The sequence below is a fragment of the Echinops telfairi genome, unplaced genomic scaffold (assembly GCF_000313985.2).
Source record: "Echinops telfairi isolate 266 unplaced genomic scaffold, ASM31398v2 ScPeMD7_7468;HRSCAF=8506_0, whole genome shotgun sequence".
NCBI classification, from domain to species: domain Eukaryota; kingdom Metazoa; phylum Chordata; class Mammalia; order Afrosoricida; family Tenrecidae; genus Echinops; species Echinops telfairi.
Window position 1 is genome coordinate 2275131 of NW_022111369.1, and position 23764 is coordinate 2298894.

At 42.4% G+C, this 23764-nt stretch overlaps 1 protein-coding gene and 1 pseudogene across 34 annotated transcripts in view; both read right to left on the minus strand.

Annotated features, from left to right (window-relative positions):
- ANK2 (ankyrin 2) overlaps positions 1-23764 on the minus strand; it is a 402581-nt gene that overhangs the window by 9778 nt on the left and 369039 nt on the right. For 28 of the 34 annotated variants that reach the window (XM_045284255.1, XM_045284253.1, XM_045284249.1 and 25 more), the window contains 5 exons: positions 14620-14694; positions 11074-11205; positions 9832-9975; positions 6807-7092; positions 2149-2437 (listed from right to left, as the gene is read on the minus strand). In XM_045284255.1, the coding sequence (XP_045140190.1) occupies positions 2149-2437; positions 6807-7092; positions 9832-9975; positions 11074-11205; positions 14620-14694 (926 nt within the window). Of the gene's footprint in view, positions 1-2148; positions 2438-6806; positions 7093-9831; positions 9976-11073; positions 11206-14619; positions 14695-16402; positions 22640-23764 lie in introns of all 34 variants that reach the window. The other 6 variants (XM_045284229.1, XM_045284230.1, XM_045284228.1 and 3 more) reach the window with 1 other exon arrangement.
- Positions 11879-12643, minus strand: LOC105978671 (annotated as a pseudogene).

Here is a 23764-nt window from a genome sequence, read left to right on the forward strand (position 1 = left end):
CTGCTCCCCATGTTATTTCTTGGACTTAGCCCCCCCAAAACAAACAAAACCCCTGAATGCAAACAGCCCGATAAACACTGGCTAGGCAGTGCCATTCCTGCTTAGCCTTGGAATTGCTAACTCAGAGTGTTTCATGTTTGCAGAAGGAACTTCTGCTGGATTCAGAATCTCCTGTCACTGTTATCTAGTGAGTGGTTCATCTCCCTATCTCCCATACATGGCTGTGTATGATAGGAAGACTTGACTCACTTTGCAGACAGATTGAGATGTGCAAGCAAATAAGATTTGTGGGGTCTGACATAAAGCTCAAGATGAGGCTAAGAACATAAAGTGATTAAAACACATGTCTTTGGGAGCTATAGCCTGATTCTTTTTTCTCTTTCCTGATGAAATAGTATTTACAACAAGCAAATAACATTACTCAACATATTTTAGCATACTAAAATTATTTTCTATATTCTTTTCTGCTAAATTAAAACATACCAGTTCTAAACCAAATTATAACTGAAATACTCAGGAATCTGCTGCTTGAGATGTTCAGCAAGAAGTGATTGCAATTAAATGGCAAAGTTAGAGTCAGGAGTGAAGAGTCTAAACAGTAAGCTCACGAGAGAAGAGCTATTCATAGAGAATAAGCAGAACGGGTACATAGAAGCCCTTTGAAAGATAAGATGAGCTATCAAAAATATTTACATGCATTAAATAAATTAGATACATGAATTATGAAGATAATTGTTTCAAGTCTCTATTTCTCTTTATCTGTGAACTTTGAGATGAAGTAACTGCTTAGACAAGATGGAATATATGAAACATTTTTATTACTGCTCATGTAAGTCAAGAAGTTGTAAGATGAATAATCCTGTGTAAAGTCTAACTTAGAATAAAATTTCTTTTATGGAATACATTCATTTTTTAAAGAGAACTACCAAAATCAGGATGCAGACACCATCTGCTTGGATATATCTTAAATTTAGTTGTGATTTTAGATAAATCTTAGGAGTAGATGTCACTCTTATAGTGAATAAAAATAAATGTAGTTCTTTCATTCGATATAGTACTTTTTTTTCTTCTTAAAGTTCTCAATTCTTTTATTCAACTTTTTTTTCCTTTTAATTCAAAGACAAAATAATTCTCTAAAATCTGTTGGGATGTAAAACATTTCTAAATGATGTTATTAAAAAATATTCCCTGTAGTTGACATTCAATTAAGCTTGGATAAAATGCATGCTCAGACTTTATTGTATTTTCGAGTCATCTGGGGAGTTATTGAAATGCAGATTCTCACATTTGCCTTCTCTCCCTCTTCCCAAGGATCAGTCAGTCCCACTCAGAAAGTCTGAGGAGGGACAAACTTCCCTTTTATCTCCAAGTGGTCACATTTCACGAAATAATGATTTACATTAATGTCTTAAGACATTGCCACCCTTTTCTCCCAAATTACCAGGTATTTTGACTGTGAGAAACAGCAATACACCTATTTACAATGTTCTTAGAAGTCAGCTTGAGAATAGAAAAAGTAAAATAAATCTAACTTGAAATTACCCATCCTCTAATGAAGGAAACACATTTTGAGAGATGCACCCCCCCTGACAGTCAGCTCCACTCACAGTGGGGGGCACCAGCACTTTCTACAAAAGGCAGGCTTACCTGCTACTGTTCAATCTTATTACTATTCTTCTTTTTTATTATTACTAACTGTTTATTGTGGATAGGGTGAAGTTTTACAAAACAGATCATTCGTGTTTACATTCCACAAGCACGCACATTAGTCTCAAGGGTTCTATCAGTTTCTGTCTGACCAGGAAGCCTGGTCCCTTTGATGATTTTAAGTTTCTTCCTCACTGTTCATTCTTCCTACCTAAATTTATTAATTTAAAAAATACATCAGACATATTGCTTCATCAAAGTATTTGCATTATGCATTTCAGGAAAGGGGCTTCTACTGGTAGAATGAGGGCTTCTAGTCAAATCACTAGAACTGAAACTGCAGTCCTTTTCTTCCAGATTGGCACTTTCACAGGGTCTCTGTGGAAGTGATTTTGGCAAATTTTGTTGATGTGAGGTGATAAAAGAAGCAATCAGATAAAGGGCAATGGGTGGGAGGTTTGTCAGCTTTGTGGGCCTGGGAACGGAGACAAGGATGTTTACCTTTTGAAAAGCTAAATCTTCATTCAGTCTTTCGAAGGTTTGCGGCTGGTCATCAGCAGATTCTACTATCACGAGGCTGGTTCTTCGTGGAGAGCTCTCTCTCTGCACTGGCGACTCTTCGGGTTCTTGTACGATGGGAGAGTTGGCCCATTCACGGGATGTCGGGGTCCGGAGGTAGGGCCTCTCCTCCTCAGGAGGGGAACTCATTTCCTCAGGTACCTCGTTGGCAGATGCAGATACTGCTGTAGCCTTTTGAGTCTCTGACACTTCTGTTCCTGGGGTGGTGACGCTAAAATGGAAACATCAGGTTATTTCACAAGAGGATATGCATTTATTTGGCTGGTGATCAAGCACAGAGATTGGAAGGGAAATGGCGCTCAACTTCATAGTCCATATAATAAAAATTTAAAAACCCGTTGTCCCTGAATCAGTTCTGATTCTTGATAACCTTCGGTGTGTCATAGAAAAGCTTATAGATGTAGATCACCAGGGCTGTCCCTTGCAGGGCCCCTGGGAATATCAAAACTGAATATTTTGATTGGTGGCCATCTACAAACTTGTCACCATGGGACTTCAAGGAAAAGAGGCTTTTGTAAAGGAGGTGCATCGCCTTGCTATCACAAGGGCGCGTTGAAAAGTGAACGGATGCAGATGTCATTAAGTTAAAAGTTAACACCTTATGCTCTGTTCTCTCTTTTGGCTCATTGTAAATTTGTTGTTGCTTTCATTATTTTCTGTTATCTTTTCAATTTAGGTTTTCCTTTATTTTGTTGTTGGTGTTTTGTTTTCTTTTTGCTTAGTTTTGCTTTTGGGTTTTGTATGTTTTTCTTTATGTGAAATTCAGGATTGATGAATGTATACAGACAGTAACTGATTTAATAGTCATTGAGGTTATATGGCAAGGAAGGTTGGGAGTAAGTGGGGAGCTAATAATAAAAAGTACAAGAACAAAGAAAATGTTCTAAAGTTCATTGGGTGCTGATTGTATAACTCTTTTGAATATATTTAAACCACTGAATTGGATGATGTGTGAATTATATATCAATAAACATAAAACATTTTTAAAGTAGGTTTTGTACATTTGGTCCAGAAATAATATGTGAAAAAATATATATAGCGTAAGATGCAGGATAGAGTTGCAGCTAGCTGACTGAACTAGCATTGTCAGGGAAGGATGTATTCTAAAGCTACCCATTATCTTAAAATGTGCTATGAAGTTTCGGATCTCCACAAAGTGAACATGTAGTAATTTCAATTTCTCTTTGATAATGCAAGGTGATACTATTCAAGCTTGGCCAATTTTTACATAAAAAGGCACATAAATAGTAAGATTTAAATGCAATAATCCAAACTTGGAAGAATTCAAGAAAAACCAATATATACATATCCAAATTGGTATCATTATTATCATTGTAAAAGGAAAAGTATAAAACTACTTTTATACTTCGGGAAAGCTGTACAACTTAACCTGGGCCTATTGACATCAGACTTTTTCTACTGATACAGACTGGAATTATTCCAACACAACCCTTCAGACTCTTTCCCAATTACAAAATCATACAGAGTTTCTGCTTTGTGTGTGTGTATATTTAGTGTCATTTCCTGTTACTCTGTCAATAATAGAGTCTCATCCTTCTCTTCTGATCCCCCCCCCCCTTCCTTTTTTTGCGTTCTTCACTATCTTCTTCTCGGCTTCCAGTGAAGCCGGCACTGCAGGCCTGGGTAACAAGGGGCACACTGTAACGGAGTCACATGGCATGCTCTTCTCCGGTTTCAGGGCTAGAGACATGTTTACCCAACCTGTGTCCTTTTCCTCAACAGTCAGTTCCATTTAAACAACCTTGTTTTTCTTTTAAGCCTATTTACATTTCAGCCTATTACTTATGTTTTGAGCTATAATGTAGTCTGCGGTCCCCTTGAGCCCAAAGCTTTCTAGATGGTATCTCTTTATTCTCACCCCAACCCCTCCCACCTCAATTTAATAATCTTTACTAATAATTTTAGTTAAATCCACCTCATAGCTTTGTTAGCCTATCCAGTAGGTTTCTATACCCATACATAATTACCCATAGCCAAAGCAGTCTTGGCACAAGAATTGCTATATCTGCAGTGAGGCACAGTGATCTTACTGGTAATAAATGTGTTATTGATATGAAATTTTGCCGTTGAAACGATGCTTTCAGTTTTTTGACATTTGACCCTGTGATAGTAACATTATATATATAAAATCACAATTCATAAGTCTAGAAGTGGCAATTCACATGACACAGGGCAAAACTTTGTAGAGAATAAAATACTTAGGAATAAATCTAACCAGGAACATGAAGGATTTATATAATGAAAACTGGGATATGCTGCTAAGAGAGTTGAAAGAAAACAAATAAATTGGAAGATGTCCCATGTTCATGAATTAGAAGACCTAATATTGTTCATAGATCAATACTGCTCAACATGATCTACAGATTCAATGAAACCCCAACCAAAATCTCAATAGCTTTCTTTACAGAAATAGAAAAACAACCCTTGACTTTATATAAAATGACAAGAGACCCTGAATGGGTAAAACAAGGTCGAAAGATAAGAACATCGGCTCACATGTCTTGAGTTGAAATTGTACCCGTCTGTCAGAACAGCCTTTACTGGTAGAACAATTGGCATGTACCACAACGGGTTAGAATTGAGAGTCCAGAAATAAACCCACACAAATTTTGAAACTTTTGTGCATCAAAAGGCTTTACCAAAAAGTGAAAAGACAAGCTGTCAACTGGGAAAGTCTCTTTGGAAACTCTATATCCAGCAAGAATCAAATAAAATAATATATGAGACTTTGACAAGTTAACAACAAAAAGACAAACAACCCAGTCAGAAAAGGGCAAAGATTGGAATAGACATTTCACTAAGGAGGATACACAACCAGCTTCTAGATATGTGAAAAGATGCTCAGCATCAGAATCCATCAGAGGAGTGCAGATCTAAGCCAACAAAAGGTACCCCGGCAAACAACTAACCATAACAGCGACAAACAAAATAAGAAATGTTGCTAAGAATGCTGGAAAATTAGAATCCATATTCACTGCTAAGGGGGAAGCAAAATAGTACAGCCATTATAAAATATTGTGGCAGTCACTCAAAATAATTGAAAAGAGAACTACCATTTGACCCAATAATTAGCTATCTACCCTAAAGACTTGAAAGCAGAGATTGAAAATGGGACTTTTTTCAGCAATATCGCTGCAGCACTACTTGCATAACCTAACTATGCAAACAACCTAGATGCCCATTAACAGATGAATGGACTGAAACAAAAATGTGGTACAAATATTCCGTGGAATACTACTCAGCCAGGAGGAGAAGTGGAGTCTCAGTACATGCTACAGAGTGGCTGTAGCTAGAAGGCATGAGGAGCAAATAAGCCAATCACAAAGGGCATGCAATGTATGGTCTTACTTCTATAAACAGACAAGGAAAGGGAGATGCATAGAAACCACAGGAAGTACGGTGGGAAGGGAAGCAAAGAGAGATAGAAAAAGCACGTTGATTAAGGTTAGGGTCACACAACATATTATCAATGCTGTCAAGTTACTGTCAATAATTAAACATCTGGAAAAAGGAGAATTGGAAAAAAAAGTTGTGATAGGTATATTTAAAAGAGCAGCCTCTGAGACTGATTGTGTACAATCAAACACCTCATGGAATTTGGTTCTTGGTATAAAGGTTCAGGGTCGTGATTTCATGAGATATTCCAGTTAATGAGCCTAATAGTATGCTTGGTACTGTGATTCTACCTCCTAGTTCATTGAAGAGTTCTCAAGGACTTTAAAGCACTCCTCCAAGGGACAAGCGTTGCTGTCTATTCATCGGGGGCAGCAGAGGAGAAAGCAGAGTGAAGAACATGTGCAGGACATGCCTGTGGGATTAAAGGCCTTCGTGAACAACTGCTCCTTTCCCACAAGGGCAGAACTGGCCAGTGCCTGCCTACCATCACGAAAAATTTTGATCAATGATTCCTTAGAGAATCCTGATCCGAAAGGGGGAAAAGACAGAAAAAAAACTGTAAAATTCCCTTGGCCCCAAAGGAGTTCATAAAGCCACGGGGGTAGGGTGTGGATTAGTCCCTGAAACAATTGCCTTGAGATAATCTTTTAAACTTGAATTTTAAAGTATCCTCTGAGCCACCTTAGACTAATCAAATAAAGCAAAGTTCTGCCTTGAGTGCGAGGCTCTTGGAAGAACTACTGAGGTGGATCAAATTGTGCAAAAGGGGAAAGGACACACAGAAAGGAGGGGAGAAGGATTGCACATTCGAGAACGTCATCCACGCTGCTGAGCTATAGACAGAAAAGGCTTGGCCTTGGTGCATGCCTTGCTGTGTACATTCTCAACAGCAACAAGATAAAAGTGAGAAAAAGAAAGGGGCAAAGGCATAGGGCCCAAGGTCATCCAACTGAAAACTAGTTCGGGCACGTCTGTGCCAACAACACCGTGTTTTTTAATGTTTTGCCTTGTTTTCTGTAGCTCTGGCACGGTTTCTTGGCGGATGTCTCTTAAAATGACTGGGAAAACTATTTGTGCTTGTCTGTACCTAATGCCCTAGGCGCTCTGGCTTGTTTCTTCACCATTGCCTTTGCCAAGGTTTGGTTTTGGTTTTGGACACTCACAAGTATTCCTGCTGATGTTCAAGAGATGGCTCCTCGTTCAGGTCTTGCATTTTCCCTGAGAAATCCCGTTGAACCTGCTCTTTGTCCGTTGGGGGTAAGACCTCTGCAGCCGAAGTGCCCCCCTCAGTTTTGAGGAGGCAATCCTGAGACATGGAATAACCGACAGAGATGTCCTCCTCGGAGACAATAGGGGGCTGATCACAGGACTCGCTTCCTTTAGATACACGACACTCCTCTTTCTGTCTCTGCTGTCCTGTGCACAGCTCCTCCTGCAGTACCGAGAATCCTACAGGGGAGAACAATTGAAATCATGTACTTCTTTGAAGCTACTTTTATATTAAGCGGGTATTTATTAATGAACTACTACGGGCCATGTCCTGTCCATAGGCCCCTGGTTTATAATGGTGAACAAGATACTGTCTCTGCTTTCAAGATGTTTACTATCTGGGGGGCCCAGCAAAGTAAGTCAATTAAAATAGAGCATGACAGAGGGACAAGTTCCAGTCAACGGCTAGGGGAGTCACGAGCTCAGGTTTAGACTCAGGATTGAAAACACAGATGTGTGCTAGACCTAAGCTACCATCTTGTCACTCACCTGAATGTGTGCAAAAACGGGCTAGTGACAACTGAAGATGGAAGAAAGGTCTGTGCCTCAAATTATGGAGTTGGCACAGAGTATAAACTATACTGCGGACTTTCAGGAAAACAGGCAAACCTGCTTTAAAATCAGCAGAACCTGAATGTTCATTAGAAGGGAGGATGGTGAGACTTTGGCACTCTTACTTAGACACGTTACCAGAAAAGACCAAGCATTAGAAGAGGCCATAGGTGGAGAGATACCAAGATTTAGGGAAACCCCCAGTGAACCAGATTAGCTCAAGAGCCACCATAATAAGCTCAGACAGATCCAGGATTCTGAAAATGAAACACGACCTCACAAAGACATGTTATGTATGTACATACTCACTAAGAGTTGTGGCTGGCAGCTGAGTCAATGCCAACGAGGTGGTGCGGTCTATAAATTTAGGCTAATACCCCAGAGTCTGAGCTTATAAAGAGACCTGGTAAGGAGGATCAACTGAGCTAGTCCAGGAGAATCCATGTGGCAAGAGCAAGGAGAGTTAGAATAACAGTAGGTCATCATCACAACTATCACGCAGTTACTATGTGTCAGAAACTGCGTGCTGGATAGGTATCAATTAATGCTCGCCACAATGCACTCACTGTCTTATGAAGGGTCTCTTATCCTATGCAAAGGAATTATCCTTAAGACCCGGGGCCGTGAGGAATCATTTTTTAAAAAACATTTTTTAGCAGAGTAGTGATGAACAGATTACCATTCCTGAATCTGTGTGTTTGAATTGTGGTGTTGGCAAAGAATATTGAAAATACCGTGGAGTGCCACGAGGACGCAAACATCAGTCTTGGAAGATGTGCAGACAGAGTACTGGTTAGAGGCAAGGATGGAGAGACTTTTCGTACTTTAGACCCCTTATCAGGAAAGGCTAGTCCCTGGAAAAGGATTTCGTTCTTGGTAAAACAAGACCCTCAGGGAGAGGGGCTGACTCAGTGGTTGCAACAACGGGCTCATGCATAGGAACAATTATGAGGATGGGACAGGACCGGACAGTGTTTCGTTCTGTTGTGCATAGGGACGCTGTGTGTCAGAACTGACTCAATGGAATCTAACATAACTAACATTTATTCGTTCAACAGAAATGCATTTAAGATCAATTATGTAGCAATCACTGTTTAGATGCCGATTATATAGCAGTGAGCAAGATAGAAAAAGCTCCTGATCCCATGAAACTTGTATTTTTGCAGATATATATATTTTAGGAAATATTACAAAATATTTACTGGGCTTAGTGGGCTATGTGTCAGGCAGCTATAATGCAGTGAATTCATGAATATGGCTCCTCTAGTCATAGCCTTTGTTCCACCCAACGACCTTCATTTTCCTGATGGTTCTGGATAAAAGGTATAGGGAGATTCTGATTGGATTACATGAGTCAGCTGTGAATGATGGCTGACAGGGTAAATTGTGATTATCCTCCTACTGGGTATGAAATCAGCCATCTCAGAAATGAGAGGATAGCCCACTACCAGTAAGACAGAAGAGACAGGAGGGATGTATTTGGTGAGATTAAGATACAGGATGTGAGTATTAAAAACAACTAGCTAGATACAGGTACCAGAGGTGCAATCAAGATACTGAGAGAACAGGGCATTGGGGGGGATCACCCATGTGGCTGGTGAAATAACGAGGAATGGCTAGTGGTGGCAGCAGCCCTTAACATGGACTGGGAAGATGTGCGTAGTGAGAGGAAAAAATGTATGACTTCTGTTTTAGTTACATAAACTGGTGTCAAGTTGAGACTTGAGAGGATTAAGAGTGAAGGGGTGGAGTCTAGTCTGTCAATCAGATTACAGCCAATGAGGCCTGTGTGGGCATGGCCTTCCCTTGAGAATTCTGGGAACTCTTGTATTTTCCTCCTTGGAAATGGGAGACACTTCTTTCTCTGCTCAATCCCATGAAGGCTATTGATAAAACACATGGCAGTATGCTGATGGACCCTGTGCCCTGGAAACTGGAGAAGCCGCCTGGAGACCACTGCCAGCACTGAGATGCTTATAACGCCACTGCATCCAAAGACTTTCTACCACTGGCCTGTGATTGTCCTGCATTCAGCATCATTGCATGTGTTTCCTGAGTCTGAAGAGGACTTTGTAGATTGGTATTGGACATATGGGTTAATATCGGACTTATGGGGTTGCACTGGACTGGGTTGAGATGCTTTCTTAATGTACAATTACCCTTTATATAAAACTCTCTCTTATACACATATGAGTTTCTATGGATTTGTTTCTCTAGTCTACCCAGACTAACATAACCTCCAAAAGCTATTTTTAAGAAGCAGAGAGTTACGTCCAGTTGTTTGAATCAACTTCACACGCACGCACGCACGCACGCACGCATGCACGCATGTGCACACACACACACACCCTCCACACACAAGTTGACCTTCACTATGATCCAGTGCAATTGTCTGCTCAATTTCTGCATAGCTATGGCTGATGCGCTCCTGCAGAGGTTCTGTGCTGGCCTCCATGAGATGAACAATATCCATTCGGTTGATCTTGGTGAGACATTCAATAAGATTGGTATCTGGGATATTAAGAGGAAAAAACCAAACATTTATTATATGTGAAAGCTACACCTTTACATAGTTTCCTCATTTAAATGTCTTACTAAACCTTTGATATTTTGTATAGAAAACAACCAGTTTCTAATAAAATGTCTTTGTTCAAAATAAACACAAAGAGAAATAAAGCGACATGAACAGAAAGGGTGACCCAGAAGTAGGGTTACCAGATAACACACAGGAAACCCAGCTAAATTTTAGTTCCCAGATAAACAAGCAAGGAAAACACTTTTTTATGTTGTAATTATATCAAACATACACTTTGGGATTATACTCATATTTGAAACACTTTTGTTTATACCTGAAATTCAACTTTAACTGGGTTCCCCCTTATTTTTATTTGCTAAACCTGGCAATCCTACCTAGAAGACTGTAAAGAGAAGGCATGATAAGGGGGGCCATTAGGTAGATCTTTTGAAGGAGCCCTGGTGGCATAGTGGTAACTTGTTGGGCTGCTAACTGTAAGGTCAGTAGTTCAAAACCTCCAGCTGCCCCTCAGGAGAAAAACCAGCTTTCTACTCCCACAAAGAGTTATAATCTTGGAAACCCACAAGGGGTAGTTCTACCCTGTCTTATGGGGTCACTATGAGTCTGCATTGACTCAGGGGCAGAGAGCTTGGTCTGGTTAGATAGATTTTCAGGATGAAATCCACAGAGAGATTAAAAGTCAGCTTGGTCTGCATCACTGCCCATTTTATTTAAAGGGGTCAGTAGATGACTTTTCACTCATGATATGACTATCTCTTTGAATTTTCCCCCCACTTAGATTACTTAGGGGTACTGGAAATAAAAGCTGAAAGCAATCATCTATCCACAAGCCAATTAAAGAAATTCCGTTCACTATCAGATTTAGAAAATTCTAGGACTTTAATAATACTCTTGTTGGATTTCTGTTCCCCATGCACAGGCATCATTTAGAAATGGCGAGAGCTTTTTTCCTCTGTTGGAGCTGCGCTCCAGAATGATGCCGTTTGTGTACTATGTTGCTGACTGCAACAATGTGGTGAGTAAGCAAGACATTCCCACTTTGTCTAGCGCTGTGACTTACTGTTTCCACCCACCTGTGGCGTGCTTCCCGTGCCTTTCTAGCCAGTACTGGAGCAGGGCATGACTCTGGTCTTGGAGGGAGTTGGGGTTCTCAATTCGAATTTGATGAATTTGTTCCTCAGTGAAATCTAGTTCTCTTGCTAATTCTAGAAGAGAAATCAGCATTCTGTAAATGTATGAACGTCAAGGTTTAATTCTCTAAACCTTGTTTTGTGGTTTTTGTAGAAATGTTCTTTGTATTGCTGTGAGTGATATAATTCTTTTTATTTTATTCATGCTTCTTGAAAGTGATTCAAATATGCTTTTTTTTCTCTGAGCATTGATTATTGTGTATTGGCTTAAAAGAGAGAATAGAATCAATCACTACGATAGTAGAAAATGTATGGTGATGGATAATTATAATTCAGACGGAGTAAGTATAATTATAGATTAAGTATAATTCAAGAAGATTATATTCAAGCAGACTTATTCCACAATGCAAAAGACTGTATCACGATTAGCATATATTCATAGTCCGAGATGAAAGGTAATAGAAAACTGATATTGATAATGTCTGGATATAGACAATTTCTCACTTTTTTTTTTAATGATAGTAGGAGGTTTATTTGCTGGTCACTGTTTGAATATAAATGACAGAGAACTATGACATATGAAGACAAAACAAAATGAGCAGGCTGAAGAGGCGGCATGAACAGGCCATGGCCAGAGCCCTGTATTTCAGGAAGGGGTGGTGAAGAGAGTCATCCGCTGCATTTGCCCTGGCCCTGGTCCTTGTCCTTCACAAATTGTGCCAATATCTGCATCTTATTGCACCCAGACCTATATCAAAATTGCCCATTTTTCAAAAGCTATATTATATGCATTCAGAGTCACTATTTGCTTTTTCGTCTTCTTTTTGCCCCTGAATGTGTAAGGTGGTGGTTGAGTCTCTTGAATTTCTTCTTTGACATCAACTGCGGGCTGTTTGAGAATGATTTCATGATCTTCATCATCATTCAATTCAGCCACTTCAGACTTTTGCCTTTCCAAATAGGATGGTGTACAAACTGGGGTGGAGCCCTGGCTAGTCATAAAGTTCTGAAGATCACTGTTTGAAGCACTTCAGTTTTTCTTTTTTGGTAAAACCAATAGAGGAAAACTATCAACTATCCTTTTTTTTAGACAGCTTCTTCCTGAGCAATTTGTCTTTGTTTTTAAATCGCTTCTCCATCTGTAGCTTGTCCTATAGTGTTCATTTCTTATTATACCGTTTCACTGCTGGATGAGATGGCATTGAAAGCCGAATATCCCAGTCTTCGCAAAGTTCTTCATGTACTTTTTCAGGTGGCATAAATCACACTTTGAAAGTCTTTCACCAAAAAGGTAGTTGTTCATTGTTTCAGCAACTATCTTGGCAACATCATCTGACTCAAACGCCATAGAAGCACAGCCTTCGTTATTCCCAGTCTTCTCACTTCTGGACAATCTGCGTCTTGAAACAGCCCCACACTGGGGGAAATAAGCCTTGAGCTGGGGTTGGAAAAGGCCTCGAGGTATGTGACCCACATACAGGACTCCAGGGGTAGGTTTCTTGTGCGGGGCCATCAATGGTGGCCATGTCCCAGTTGCCCTAGCTGAGACGCTCCACGAGGAGCCTCCGCAAGTTCTCACTTTTAATGATGATTTAAATTGGCCTGATTCTGAGTTCTTGGGAAACTAGTGGATACAACCGCAGTGGGTGGAGAAACTCTTTCTTTATCTGACTTACTGTCACATGAACAAAAGGATTAGGGAAGCACTGACTGACTTGGGAAGAAGCCACAGCGTTCTGTCTTTTCTGTTTCCATTAGAATTCTACACGAATGCTGACACACTGTGTCTATGTAGCATGTACTGTGTTGTATGTAGATATGACAGGATCTTTTGCAGTTCAATTCGTTCGTACCTTTCAAAATGGAAAAAAAATTCTTTAACTCAGAAATTCTGCTTCTAAGAATATGGCCTATATTTTGTGAGTATATATATGTAATATATGTGTGTGTGTGTATATATATATATATACTCACAAAACCATAGTACTGGATAAGTATATTTCTTTTTGATAACAGAAACAATCTAAATATCCATTAATAAAGGCTATCAATAAAATTAATAGTACATCCATACTCTCTCTCTCTATATATAAATATATATATATATACTCACAAAACCATAATACTGGATAAGTATATTTCTTTTTGATAACAGAAACAATCTAAATATCCATTAATAAAGGCTATCAATAAAGTCAATAGTACATCCATACTGTAGATATATTAAACAGCCCCTATTGATCACCAAAATCTTTTAGAAACTGAAGAGAGTATTTATTCCCCTCATATTGTTTGCCTCAACTAAATAGCTGTAAGTAACATAAAGGAAGCCAAATTGGCAAACCTATTTTAATGTGTTAAATCACAAATAAGATATAATGAAGCATATCTTTTAAGATCTATAATTCATGATTTATAAATAAGCCCTATTAAGTCAATAATTTATTTTACTTGAATAAAATCTGGGGCATATTTTAGAGTCCCTCTTTAAGTAACATTCTGGTTTCTTCAAAAAGTAGTGAAGCATCTCATTATTATATGTTTCAACAGTCAGCAAAAGATATTTAACATTCTTTATGAAGATATCTGATATTAGGAATCCAAATAAGAAGTCCTAATGAAATGTCAAATATAATCACCTTTCTTGAACATTTTATTAAAGATAGTTGTGAAACATAATTATATCCCCAAAGTTTTGATACATGTAACTGTCAAAAGGTGATGGTGTCTTCTCAAAATCTCCATATCTAAAGTGCTATTATTCCAAATTCCAGAGAGATTGAAATACTAGCTGTGCTACTTACATAATCTGTTGTCAATTTGAGACTTAAGAGTGAAGGGGTAGAGGTTAGCCTGTCAATCAGGTCGCAGCTTGATGACCTCATTTGGAGGTGCTAAGGAGATAAATAGCTTGCTGGCAGCTGGACACACGCTCATCCCTTGAAGACATTACTGACAACGAGCCACACTGATGGAGCCAGAGCCTTGGAGTTGAAGGAGCTACACAGAGATGTGCGTCAGCACTAAGATGCTTCTACTGCCACTGGATCCACAAGACTTTCCACCCACTGGCTTGTGATCTTCCTGCAGTGTTATTGCTGTGTTGTGTGACTCTGAAGAGGAACCTATAGACTGGTATCGGACATATGGGCTAATATTGGACTTATAGACTTGATCTGGATTGGACTGGGATGTTTTATCAATATTCAATTGCCATTGTATATAAAGCTCTTTCTTATATATACATACTAGTGTCTGAATTTGTTTCTCTAGTCAGCCCAGACTAACACACTAGCCTTGGGCCACACACAATACAGAGTCTGAATTTTCTAATTCTTACTTTACTAATTGTTTCACAATTTGGTGCATCTTCTCCAGACAAAGAGGGGGGGAAATCCACCTTTTTCATTTTTAATAATATTCAGTTGATACAACTATATCATTTAAACCAAACAGTTTTATTAGAAAAATGGGTCATATTCATTTTACCTGTCCAGCTGAAGCCAAGGTGATCAGCAATATAAGCCAGCCTTTCCTCGATCTGTTCCTGCTCATCCTGTGGATCTATAGAAGGTCAGAAAGAGAATGGCCAAAGGTTGTGTATGACAGGAGAGGAGTCACAGTACTGACTGATTCCAAGCAACAAAGTCACTTGTCCAAGTGTTTCATAGTAGCACAAATTAGCTCTTACTTTTCAGTTCATATTCAGTGATGTGTTGGCCTAATTTCTGAGATGGGATGGGGAAAAAACCTAAAATGAATCATGAAAACCATCGCTTCCATATCTCTTTAATCAAGACTAGTATGAGTCAGAATCAACTCAATGAAAACAAGTGGGTTTTAAAAAAATTTTTTTGGGGATTATCTGTTGTAATCACTGACCATAATATAAGTTGTGGATTCCTAGTAATCTTACAACACGCTTCTTAAGTTTTCAGAATGAATATTGGCTTTTTTATGAAGGTCCATTATTATTACCTATGGCGGTATAGATCAATTCCAGGACAAATTTGAATGAAAACACCTCCAATATTCATTGCAGACCTTGAGCAGGGTCGATTAAAACCACCCAAGTCTTATTGAGTGGGAGAACCAGGCTTTCTGCTCCACTAAAGATTTACAGCCTCAAAACCCCCAGAAGGCTAATGCAGTGTGGCCAGAGACATTTGCCCTGATCCCAGTAGCCTTGAGGGGAGGGAAGATAACAGCATGTGTGTGAAAAGGCGTGGAAAGTCCATGGGGAAAAAATGGAATTAAAAGATAATGGAATTTTTTTCCATGGAGTTTTTAAAGCCTCCTCATATTTTGTATGTGTGCATTGTATTAGTGTCCAGCTATCTATGCATTTGGGGTATAGTTTCCACGTGCTTGAAAGACTATTATTTGCTTCAAAAGATTATCATTTTCCAGCCCCCATTACCTGATGGGCAGCATTTTTTATCACAGCGTGATGCAATTTTTTTGTTTTAATAAATGAAATTGAGTAATAGTCTTCATTGGAGAGAAACTGGAAGATCAGAGACTACTTCTCAAAGCCAGCGATGGTTTTCTTTCTAGAACCCCAAGGGGAGCCATCCCTTTACCGTCAACTGAAAACGTGCAAAGCTTGAGTTTGTGTTGTCTGTGGCATCCAATGGGAAGTCTCCATTCCTTCATCGACCACGTAAATGAACAACATATATATACTTTTTACCTTCCGTTTGCTTGCTTAAAGGATTTACCAATGGCATCGGAAATCCAACCTTTCTGAATAAAAAAACAGATCCAAATTCCGCCCCTGGAATTTGACAGGTGAAATCTTCTCAAGCAAATGGCTTCCGAGTGATTACAAAACTGTAAATACAAATTAAGGTTCACAGAAGCCGGAAGATGACTCCTCATCTTATAAAGAATGTCAATGCACTCATGGGGGTAAACCAAAGTGCTGAATCCGAGGCGATGCCAGGAGATCAGAACAACACAATTCAAAGCTTGCATGGCCTGACGTGCAGGGCCTAGAAAAAGGCAAAAAACCCACCGTTGCCGGTTGATCATGTTTATGTGTTCCATAAGCATTCTCATTACTCAATCTTGAGATTGTTTTCATAGACAACAGTATACAAAGAAAGCACAAAACATAAAAGGCTTACACAAACACATTTACCACCACGGAAAGCTTAAAGGAAATGAGACACAAAGTACCAAATGAAACAAACCAAAAAAAAAGACCCAAAAAAACGATATCAATTTTATGACATGCGTAGCACAGGGAATCCCGGTGGCTGGCAAATACCTTCAACATGGTCATGGCCATTTTCATCAGGGATGCGTTCAATCAGAGTCTCAATGGACTCATCCCAAATGGGCCTTGTGTCAAAGATGTCCTCGGGAACTGAGTGTTCGGTCTCAACAGGTGGCAGATTTTCAATGACTGACACTTCCAGGGCACTACTGCTCTCATCATCGGAAACTAATTCCTGCTCCCTCTCTGACTGGGTCAGTCTATCCACTAATTTGGAAGCCTCATCACTAATCTCCTCAAAAAATTCTATGGAGTTTCTGTAAAGGTCAAAGAAATGCTCCTTACTTTCTTTGGTGGGGCTCACGACCCCTCTGCAGGAAGACTCGGTGTTTCTGCTCTTCACTGGCAATCGAGAGGAAAAGACCTTTGGTCTTATGGCCCCTTCTTCTGATTCTAACTCAAGCTCCCTGGCCTTCTCTCTGGTCTCTGTGTCTGCCTCAGTGTAACTCCTAGTGTTTTCTGGAGATTTGGTTTCTGAGCCCAAAAGACCAGCATCTGATTCTGATTGGCTCCTGCTCTCAGGGACTCTGATGGTCATGTCCATTCCCTGCGGAGCCTCTGGCTTGAGGAGAGAGGGGTCTACAGGTGGAAGCTGCTGCTCGGCTTTTTGGCTGGGGGCTTTGACTGGGATTTTGGACTTTGGTTTTGTTCCCTCCTCCTTACTTTCATCGTCCACTCTGGGCAGGACATCTTCAGAGAGGGACTCCTTGCTCTCTGCAGATGGGGCTGCTGGTGTTGGAGCAGGCATAGTCCTTACAGGTATTTTGGATTTGTTTTCAGTAGAAGGCACATTCTCCATGGGTGCAGTAGGGATTTCGATCACGGATTTTTGTTCCTCTGGGGAAGAATCGGGAGACTCATCATCTCGGTCTGGGTAGACAGATCTGGTCACTGTGGAAAAATCTAACTGAACTGGTACTGTTGGTGCAGAGGAATCCGGGTCAGATGTCTGCTCCAGACTGGACACAGGAGGTGGGTCACTCGCTTGCATGGCGGGGAGAGCCTTGGCCCCTGAAGAAGTGGTCTCTCGTGCAGATGTTTCAACAGAGGCTGGCATCCCTCTTTGGGAGTTACCTTGAGCATCATGGGCAGGTATTGCATCTACTTCTTCACTCACGTCAGTCGGAAATAAGCTAGCTTCATCATCATCTGTTTCTTTTAATTCGGAAAGTGCTTGGGGCTCGGCTGATGGCCCCAGCTGTGGGGGCTCACCCTGAGGCGCCCCTTCTTTTACGTCTGCAGAGAGGATCTCTTCCCTGGATTCCTGTCCGATTTGGAAAAAGTGGAAACTCTCATCCCCATAGGACCTTTTGGTCATGTCAATGGCCCCGCTTCGGGTCATCTCAAACAGCTTCCCTTCCTGGAAGAGAAATGGATTTTGCTCACTTGTTGGTGTGCCTTCTTCAGTTGGGGTCCGAGCGGGAGTCGTGTCCGGGGTGGTGCCCTGTGATTGTCTGTCCACCATCAAACCAAAGATCTTTTGTTCTTCTTCTTTGACTCGAGCCTCAAAGGCTTCATCATCTTCACGGATTTCACTCCAGGAATCAGCGTCCACATCGGTTTTGGTGATAATGACTTTGCTTATCTGGGGTGAAGCATTTGGCAAAGCGGGTGCGAAGGGGGAAGCAGGGTGAGCTGATTGTACTCCCCACACAGACCTTTCTTGTTCCGAGTCTATTTCCATGTCCTGGCTCTCCAAAGTAGATCGCTGGCTTGAAATAGCTTCCCTAGAGGGGCTTCTCCTGACTGCGCTTTCCGCAGGGGAAGTGATGGGGACGGAATAGACCTCAGAAGAGTGCGGGTCTGTGGTATGGCTCACGTCCGTGTGGGTTCTGCTGTCTGCACTTGAGAAAAAGGGTTGAGAAGGAACATTTTCATAAGGGCTTGTGATTTGAGGGTCATCGATTCCATCCATGTCAGCGGGGTCCGTGACTGGACCCTCCATGGAGAAGTGAACGCTTTGAGTAGTAGGGGAAGACCCTTCCGTAGAGCCATCTGTTGTCTCAAAAGTGCGGTCGTTGGTTGAGACCTCAATTTTTATGGCAGAAGAAGTGGCGGATACCTCCTCATCCAGTTCTTTTCCTTCAGGAAGCGGACCGTGAGTCAGAGAGGACAGAGACGACGAAGAGCTTTCGCTGGAGCATTCGACTCGTAGGGACTCGACCTTCGAGCCGTCCAGCTCTTCATCTTCCGTGTCTATTTTGTGACTGTCTTCAAGGGCTGCGGAATCGTCCTGGCCGAGCAGCTGCGCGTCAGCATCCTCGCTAGGTGAACTCTGGACGGCCTCACAGCCATGGCCATCGCAGATCCTAGACTGATCACTGTGTCTGTTTAGATCATCATAAGCCGTATCTGCACCATCCGCGGAAACACCAGGGCCGTCTTCAGGCAAAGGGGATTCATAGTCTTTTTCTTCCGCCAATTTACCTGACTCCTCTGGAATCTCTTCGCTCATCTTGAAAGTGTATTGTTTGGAAACTATGGGCTGGAATTGTACTTCTTCAGGACTGGAATTAGAATCCATACTAGACGGAAGTGGTGAAGGAGGCTGTACTCGAATAACTGGTTCTGCTAATAGACCTGAGTCCACACCCTTTTTCAGCTGGGTCAGCTCAGGTTCACTTTCAGAGGAAGAGGAAGCCTTCCGGCTCTCTGAGGTCACTACCACAGGGACATCAGTTCCATCCCCCCCATTATCCGTGTGCATTGGTTCTTCCAGGTCTGCCAAACAGTCAGCGTCTGGATCAGAGGACGAAGATTCTTCTTGCCTGGGTTCTTTCTTACAGTCCCTTTTGTGCTTTGCTTCCTGTTCAAGTTCATCAAACATTTTGATTTTGGTTACCATTTTAAACATTTCCTCTTCGGGTGTGAACTTCTTCTTCTCCCCATTTTCGGACTCATCCTCCTCTGCACATTCTTGAATCACTGCTGGCTTGGGTGTATTTGCATCTGTGGCTTTGGGTGTGACCTCGTAGCTAATTTCTTCCGAGCTGGGTGTATCGGGAGAAAGGGGGCTCTTCCCCGAGCTCTCCATCAGGGATGCTTGCTCCAGGCTGTCATCTTCAGCACTGCCGTCAGGGTCTCGGAGCAGCCGGGCTCGCATGGAGGCCACCTCCGTCACAAGCTCTGCTTTGGTGCTCGCTGCGGGAAGAGGAAAGTGGCTTGGGAAAATGCCAGCCTTCGTCTTTGGTTCAACAGGGCTGCTTTCCAGAGAGTCACGGCAAGGGGATTCTTTCAGAGGACTTGGTTCCAGAGAATCGGGAGTCTTGTGTGAAGAATTATCTTCCAGCACGGGGCTGGCTTCCAGTGAGTCTTTGTGGCTGACTGCTAATGATTCATCAGCCATAGGGCTGAGAACTTCGCTGTCCCGGCTAGGAAGTGCAAGTTCTAACCCTTGAGGACTGCGAGTCCCTCCCTGTGGCTTCCATTCTGTCCCTGAGTCTGATTTCATAGAAGCCTGGGGCAGCGCTGGAGCCCTGGTCTCCTCTGAGGGTGCAGCACATGTGGGCTCCTGAGCCTCGATATCAGTGTGTGTTGTATGGGCTGTACCACCACTTGTGAGGTGACCTTCATCTATCCTACCACTTGTAAATTGACCTTCATCCCAGGATGCTGCTTGCTCAATCAATCCTTTGGAGGTCTCTTCTGCTGAGGATACACTCCCCCTGCCGGGGAAATCATCCTGTTGGGGACTTGTGTCTTTGGGAGGGCCTAAGGGGGTCTCCGTTTGAGCACAATCGACCGAGAGATCTGTGCTCTCAGGGACTGCGGCCCGTTGCTCTTCAGAGCCATCCCTGATGTCTTTGGTGGTGGGAGCTTCTTTTCCGGAATGAGTGGCTGTCGGTGTTTCTAACTTGGTAGTTTCCTTCGTGTCCCCCATTGGTTGATCACTTTTCTTTGGTGAGAAAGAAAGGCTTTCTGGGCTTGTCTCGGGAGTCTCTGCCAGGCCCTCATGCTTATAACTTTCTTCTGAACTAACCTGAGGGGTCCCTTCCATCAGGCTGCCACATGGGGAATTTGCTATCCCTTCTTGCTTCAGGCTTTCCGAAGTGCCGTCTAAAACTTGGCTCTGTAAGGAGAGGGCAGGGAGGAATTCATCTTTCATATAATCTAGCGGGAATGTTGTGTTGAAAGGGCTAGTGAGTACTTGGTCTAAGTGAAGCGGGGCCTTTTCAGTCTCTTCATTCAGGCAGAATTGTTGGTATTTGTCATTGTCTTCCAACTCTTGCTTAATGACAGCAGAAAAATCAGTGGAGGTTTTCCGGTCAGGGCTGATCTGAAGCTCCATTTCTCCTTGTTCGTCAGCCATCTTCTCTTTGGGGACCTCGCTTTCTTTATGGCTTTCTTCTTGGGGTGCTGACGGAACAGGCTCTGGTGTTTTGGGGCTGAACACTTTCTCCTTTTCCACAACGACATCTTCCTTCTTAGGCCCGAGAGAGGAAGTACGAACCCCTCGCTTGGACTCCGCAGTTCCCATCATGGAGAATCGCTGGCCACGTTTGATTGTCTGAGTCTCGGTTCTCTGGATTTCCCTCTGGGTTATTATCTGGCCCTTTTCCTTTTCCACACGAACTTTGCCTTTTTCTTGTAGAAGCTTTTGTTTTGCTGATTTGTGCTCAAAGAGTCCAGTCTTATGTTTAGATGGGTCCTGACCTGACTGGAAGGCTTTCATCAGTTCCCGGACAGACATGGTCTCTTCAATTCTTTCTGTTTTTGAGGTGGGAGAGACAGGTGGCTGCTTGTCGGTCTTACCTGAAGGGGAGACAGGCAGGTGCTTGTCGGCTTTCCCAGATGCTGAAGCAGGCAGGTGTTTTTCCGTCCTTCCTGAGGGAGACACAGGCAGTCTTTTCTCGGTTCTACCCGGTGAGACTGGTGGATGTCTGTCTGTTCTCCCAGAGGGTGATGCTGGAGGACGTTTGTCTGTCTTGCCTGCTGCGGGTGGCATAGGTGGGTGTCTCTCTATTTTTGTAGAGGGTGACCCTGGGGAGTGTCTTTCGGCTTTTGTAGAAGGTGAGCCAGGGGAGTGTTTCTCGGTTTTACTTGAGGAAGATGTGGGTGGATGTCTTTCAGTTTTTGCAGAGGGGGACACAGGTGAGTGTCTGTCTGTTTTCCCTGATGATGACACAGGAGGATGCTTTTCAGTTTTTGCAGCAGTGGAAAGCGAAGTGTGCCTTTCTGTCTTGGAGGAGGGAGATATCGATGCAGGCTTCAGAGGGGGGGATGCAGCTGGGTGCCCCCGGTGGGTGGTCTTTTTTGGTACATCCTCTTTGCCTTTGACTCTGATGGGCAACTTGCTTCGACCTTTCTGTTCATCCTCCACTCGCTTCTGAAGGGCCTTGACCTTGTCCTTTATGGAGCCTATGGGAGTTTCTTCTACCAAAGGAGATGTGGCCTTAGTAGTGGGAAGAGATCCTGGGGCTAAACCTGGGTCTTCATCTAATGATTCTTCTGAACTTCCTTTTTTAAGTTGGGTTTTATCTGCACCAGCTTGTAAACTTTCCTCTTTCTGTTTCTGTTTTTCTTTTAACTTCCTTCTCAGGGGCTTCTTGATCCCCAGGCTTGGTTTGTGTGGTTCCTGCTTGCTCTCTGCATCTGCTGGGGGGGCCCCTTTCCCCTCATTTGCGGGGCTTTTGCTAACAGTCAAGGAGGGAGCCTTCCTCCTCTCCCCGGGCACAGCTGGGACTGTCTGAGGTGGCGCTTTGTGGTGATTTGCATGTGAACTGAGGTCATTGAGAAGATAATTCACTAACCCAGTTGAGTCTTTCTCTGCTTTAACTTTGGCCTCTTTGCCTAATCTAATTTCTACACATGGATATTCATGAACTTCTAACGGTGCCTTTTGCTTAGCCTCTTCTATTTCTTCCTCACTGACAATCACCCATTCCTCCTCCACCAGCCCCCTCCCTGACTCGGACCTCTGCCCACTGCCTTCCTCCCCTGCGCAGGTCCCACTTCTCAGGATCGCATCGACTTTCTCTAGGTCCTCTTTAACTCTTTCAACGATTTCAAAAGGCTCTCCTGGCTCCTCCTCCGTGGCCTTGACCAGCTCCTTCACCTTCATAGAGCCTGTCTTATCAGACACATCAGTGGTCAAGATGGCGGTCATTTTGATCAAATCTTGTTTCATCTCAGAAACTTCAGAGAGCAAATCCGGGCTTGCTAGGACAGGAACTTCATTTACCAGGTGACTTTTCAGGACAGATGTTTCTGTAGATTCTGTCTCATCATCTTTGATGTGGATGTAAAAACATTGAAAGTAAAACGGAGATCAAAAAAGGATATTGGCAAATGTAATCAGGACTGAAATGACAGTCTTTTTCCTGCCGTGGTGGGAGGGGCAACAAAATGGGCTGGGAATGGTGGATCCGCAGGGTCTCGGGGTACAAGAGCAAAGCAAGGCTAATGGGAAATAAAAAATAAACTGAGAAGGAAAAATGAGCAGGAAATAACTTGCTTAATTTTCTCACTGGAGCACATCCACACGTACAACAAAGCTCTTAACAAATAGTCCAGATCCCACATGCATGCCAGAAAACACCACAAATCAAAACAACGAAAGAACGCAGTGAAATTACACAGATATCTCAAGATTGTTAAGATGTTACGTATCAATGTTCAAAAACATAAAACTAAAAGAAAATATGGGGAAAAAAAGGAAAGAGAGCATTAGAAATTGCAGAGAGTCAATTTCCTCTAGGAGAAAGCCAGTGGCAGCAACGTGACAGCATCCTTTCTTACGATGGACATCCACGTTTCAGTTGTACACAATTGGGAGCGCAGCACCTGAGAGCCACCAATACGTGGGAGAATGAAAGGAAGGGTGTCTGGTCAGCGGCTTGCACTGACTGGCCTTCATCTAAGGGAAATTCACACCTGACAACGAAAGAGTCTGGTGCTGAGAGGTGTGGGCCTTGCCTGGAGCAACCTCCTTGCTCACACCCAGAAAGGACAGACCAAGGAGGGAAGGAAAGAAAGAACAATGAAAACAACCATCGTGACTAAACTTATACGTGAGTCCAAAGTTAAAATATAATGCATGGCAACCCAAATCGGAGACAGTCACACGGGGACACACACACAGTTTATGTAAGCCAAGTTATTTCCATGCAAAGCAAAGGCGGAGTAAACTGCTGGGGGTGGGGCTTTGCTTCAAGACACTGGCAGGAAGATGGTAAGAAATCAGAAAGAATTGGTAAAACATTACTGTGGTGAAGCGTATTCATTTCTCTACAAGCCAATACGGACGCTACTGGGAGAAGCTTTTAAAAACATCAGGGAAAAATCCCATATCTCTTAGTTCCATTTCTCCATGAACTTCTTGAAGTCCCCTGTATCTGTGGTCCATGTGATGTT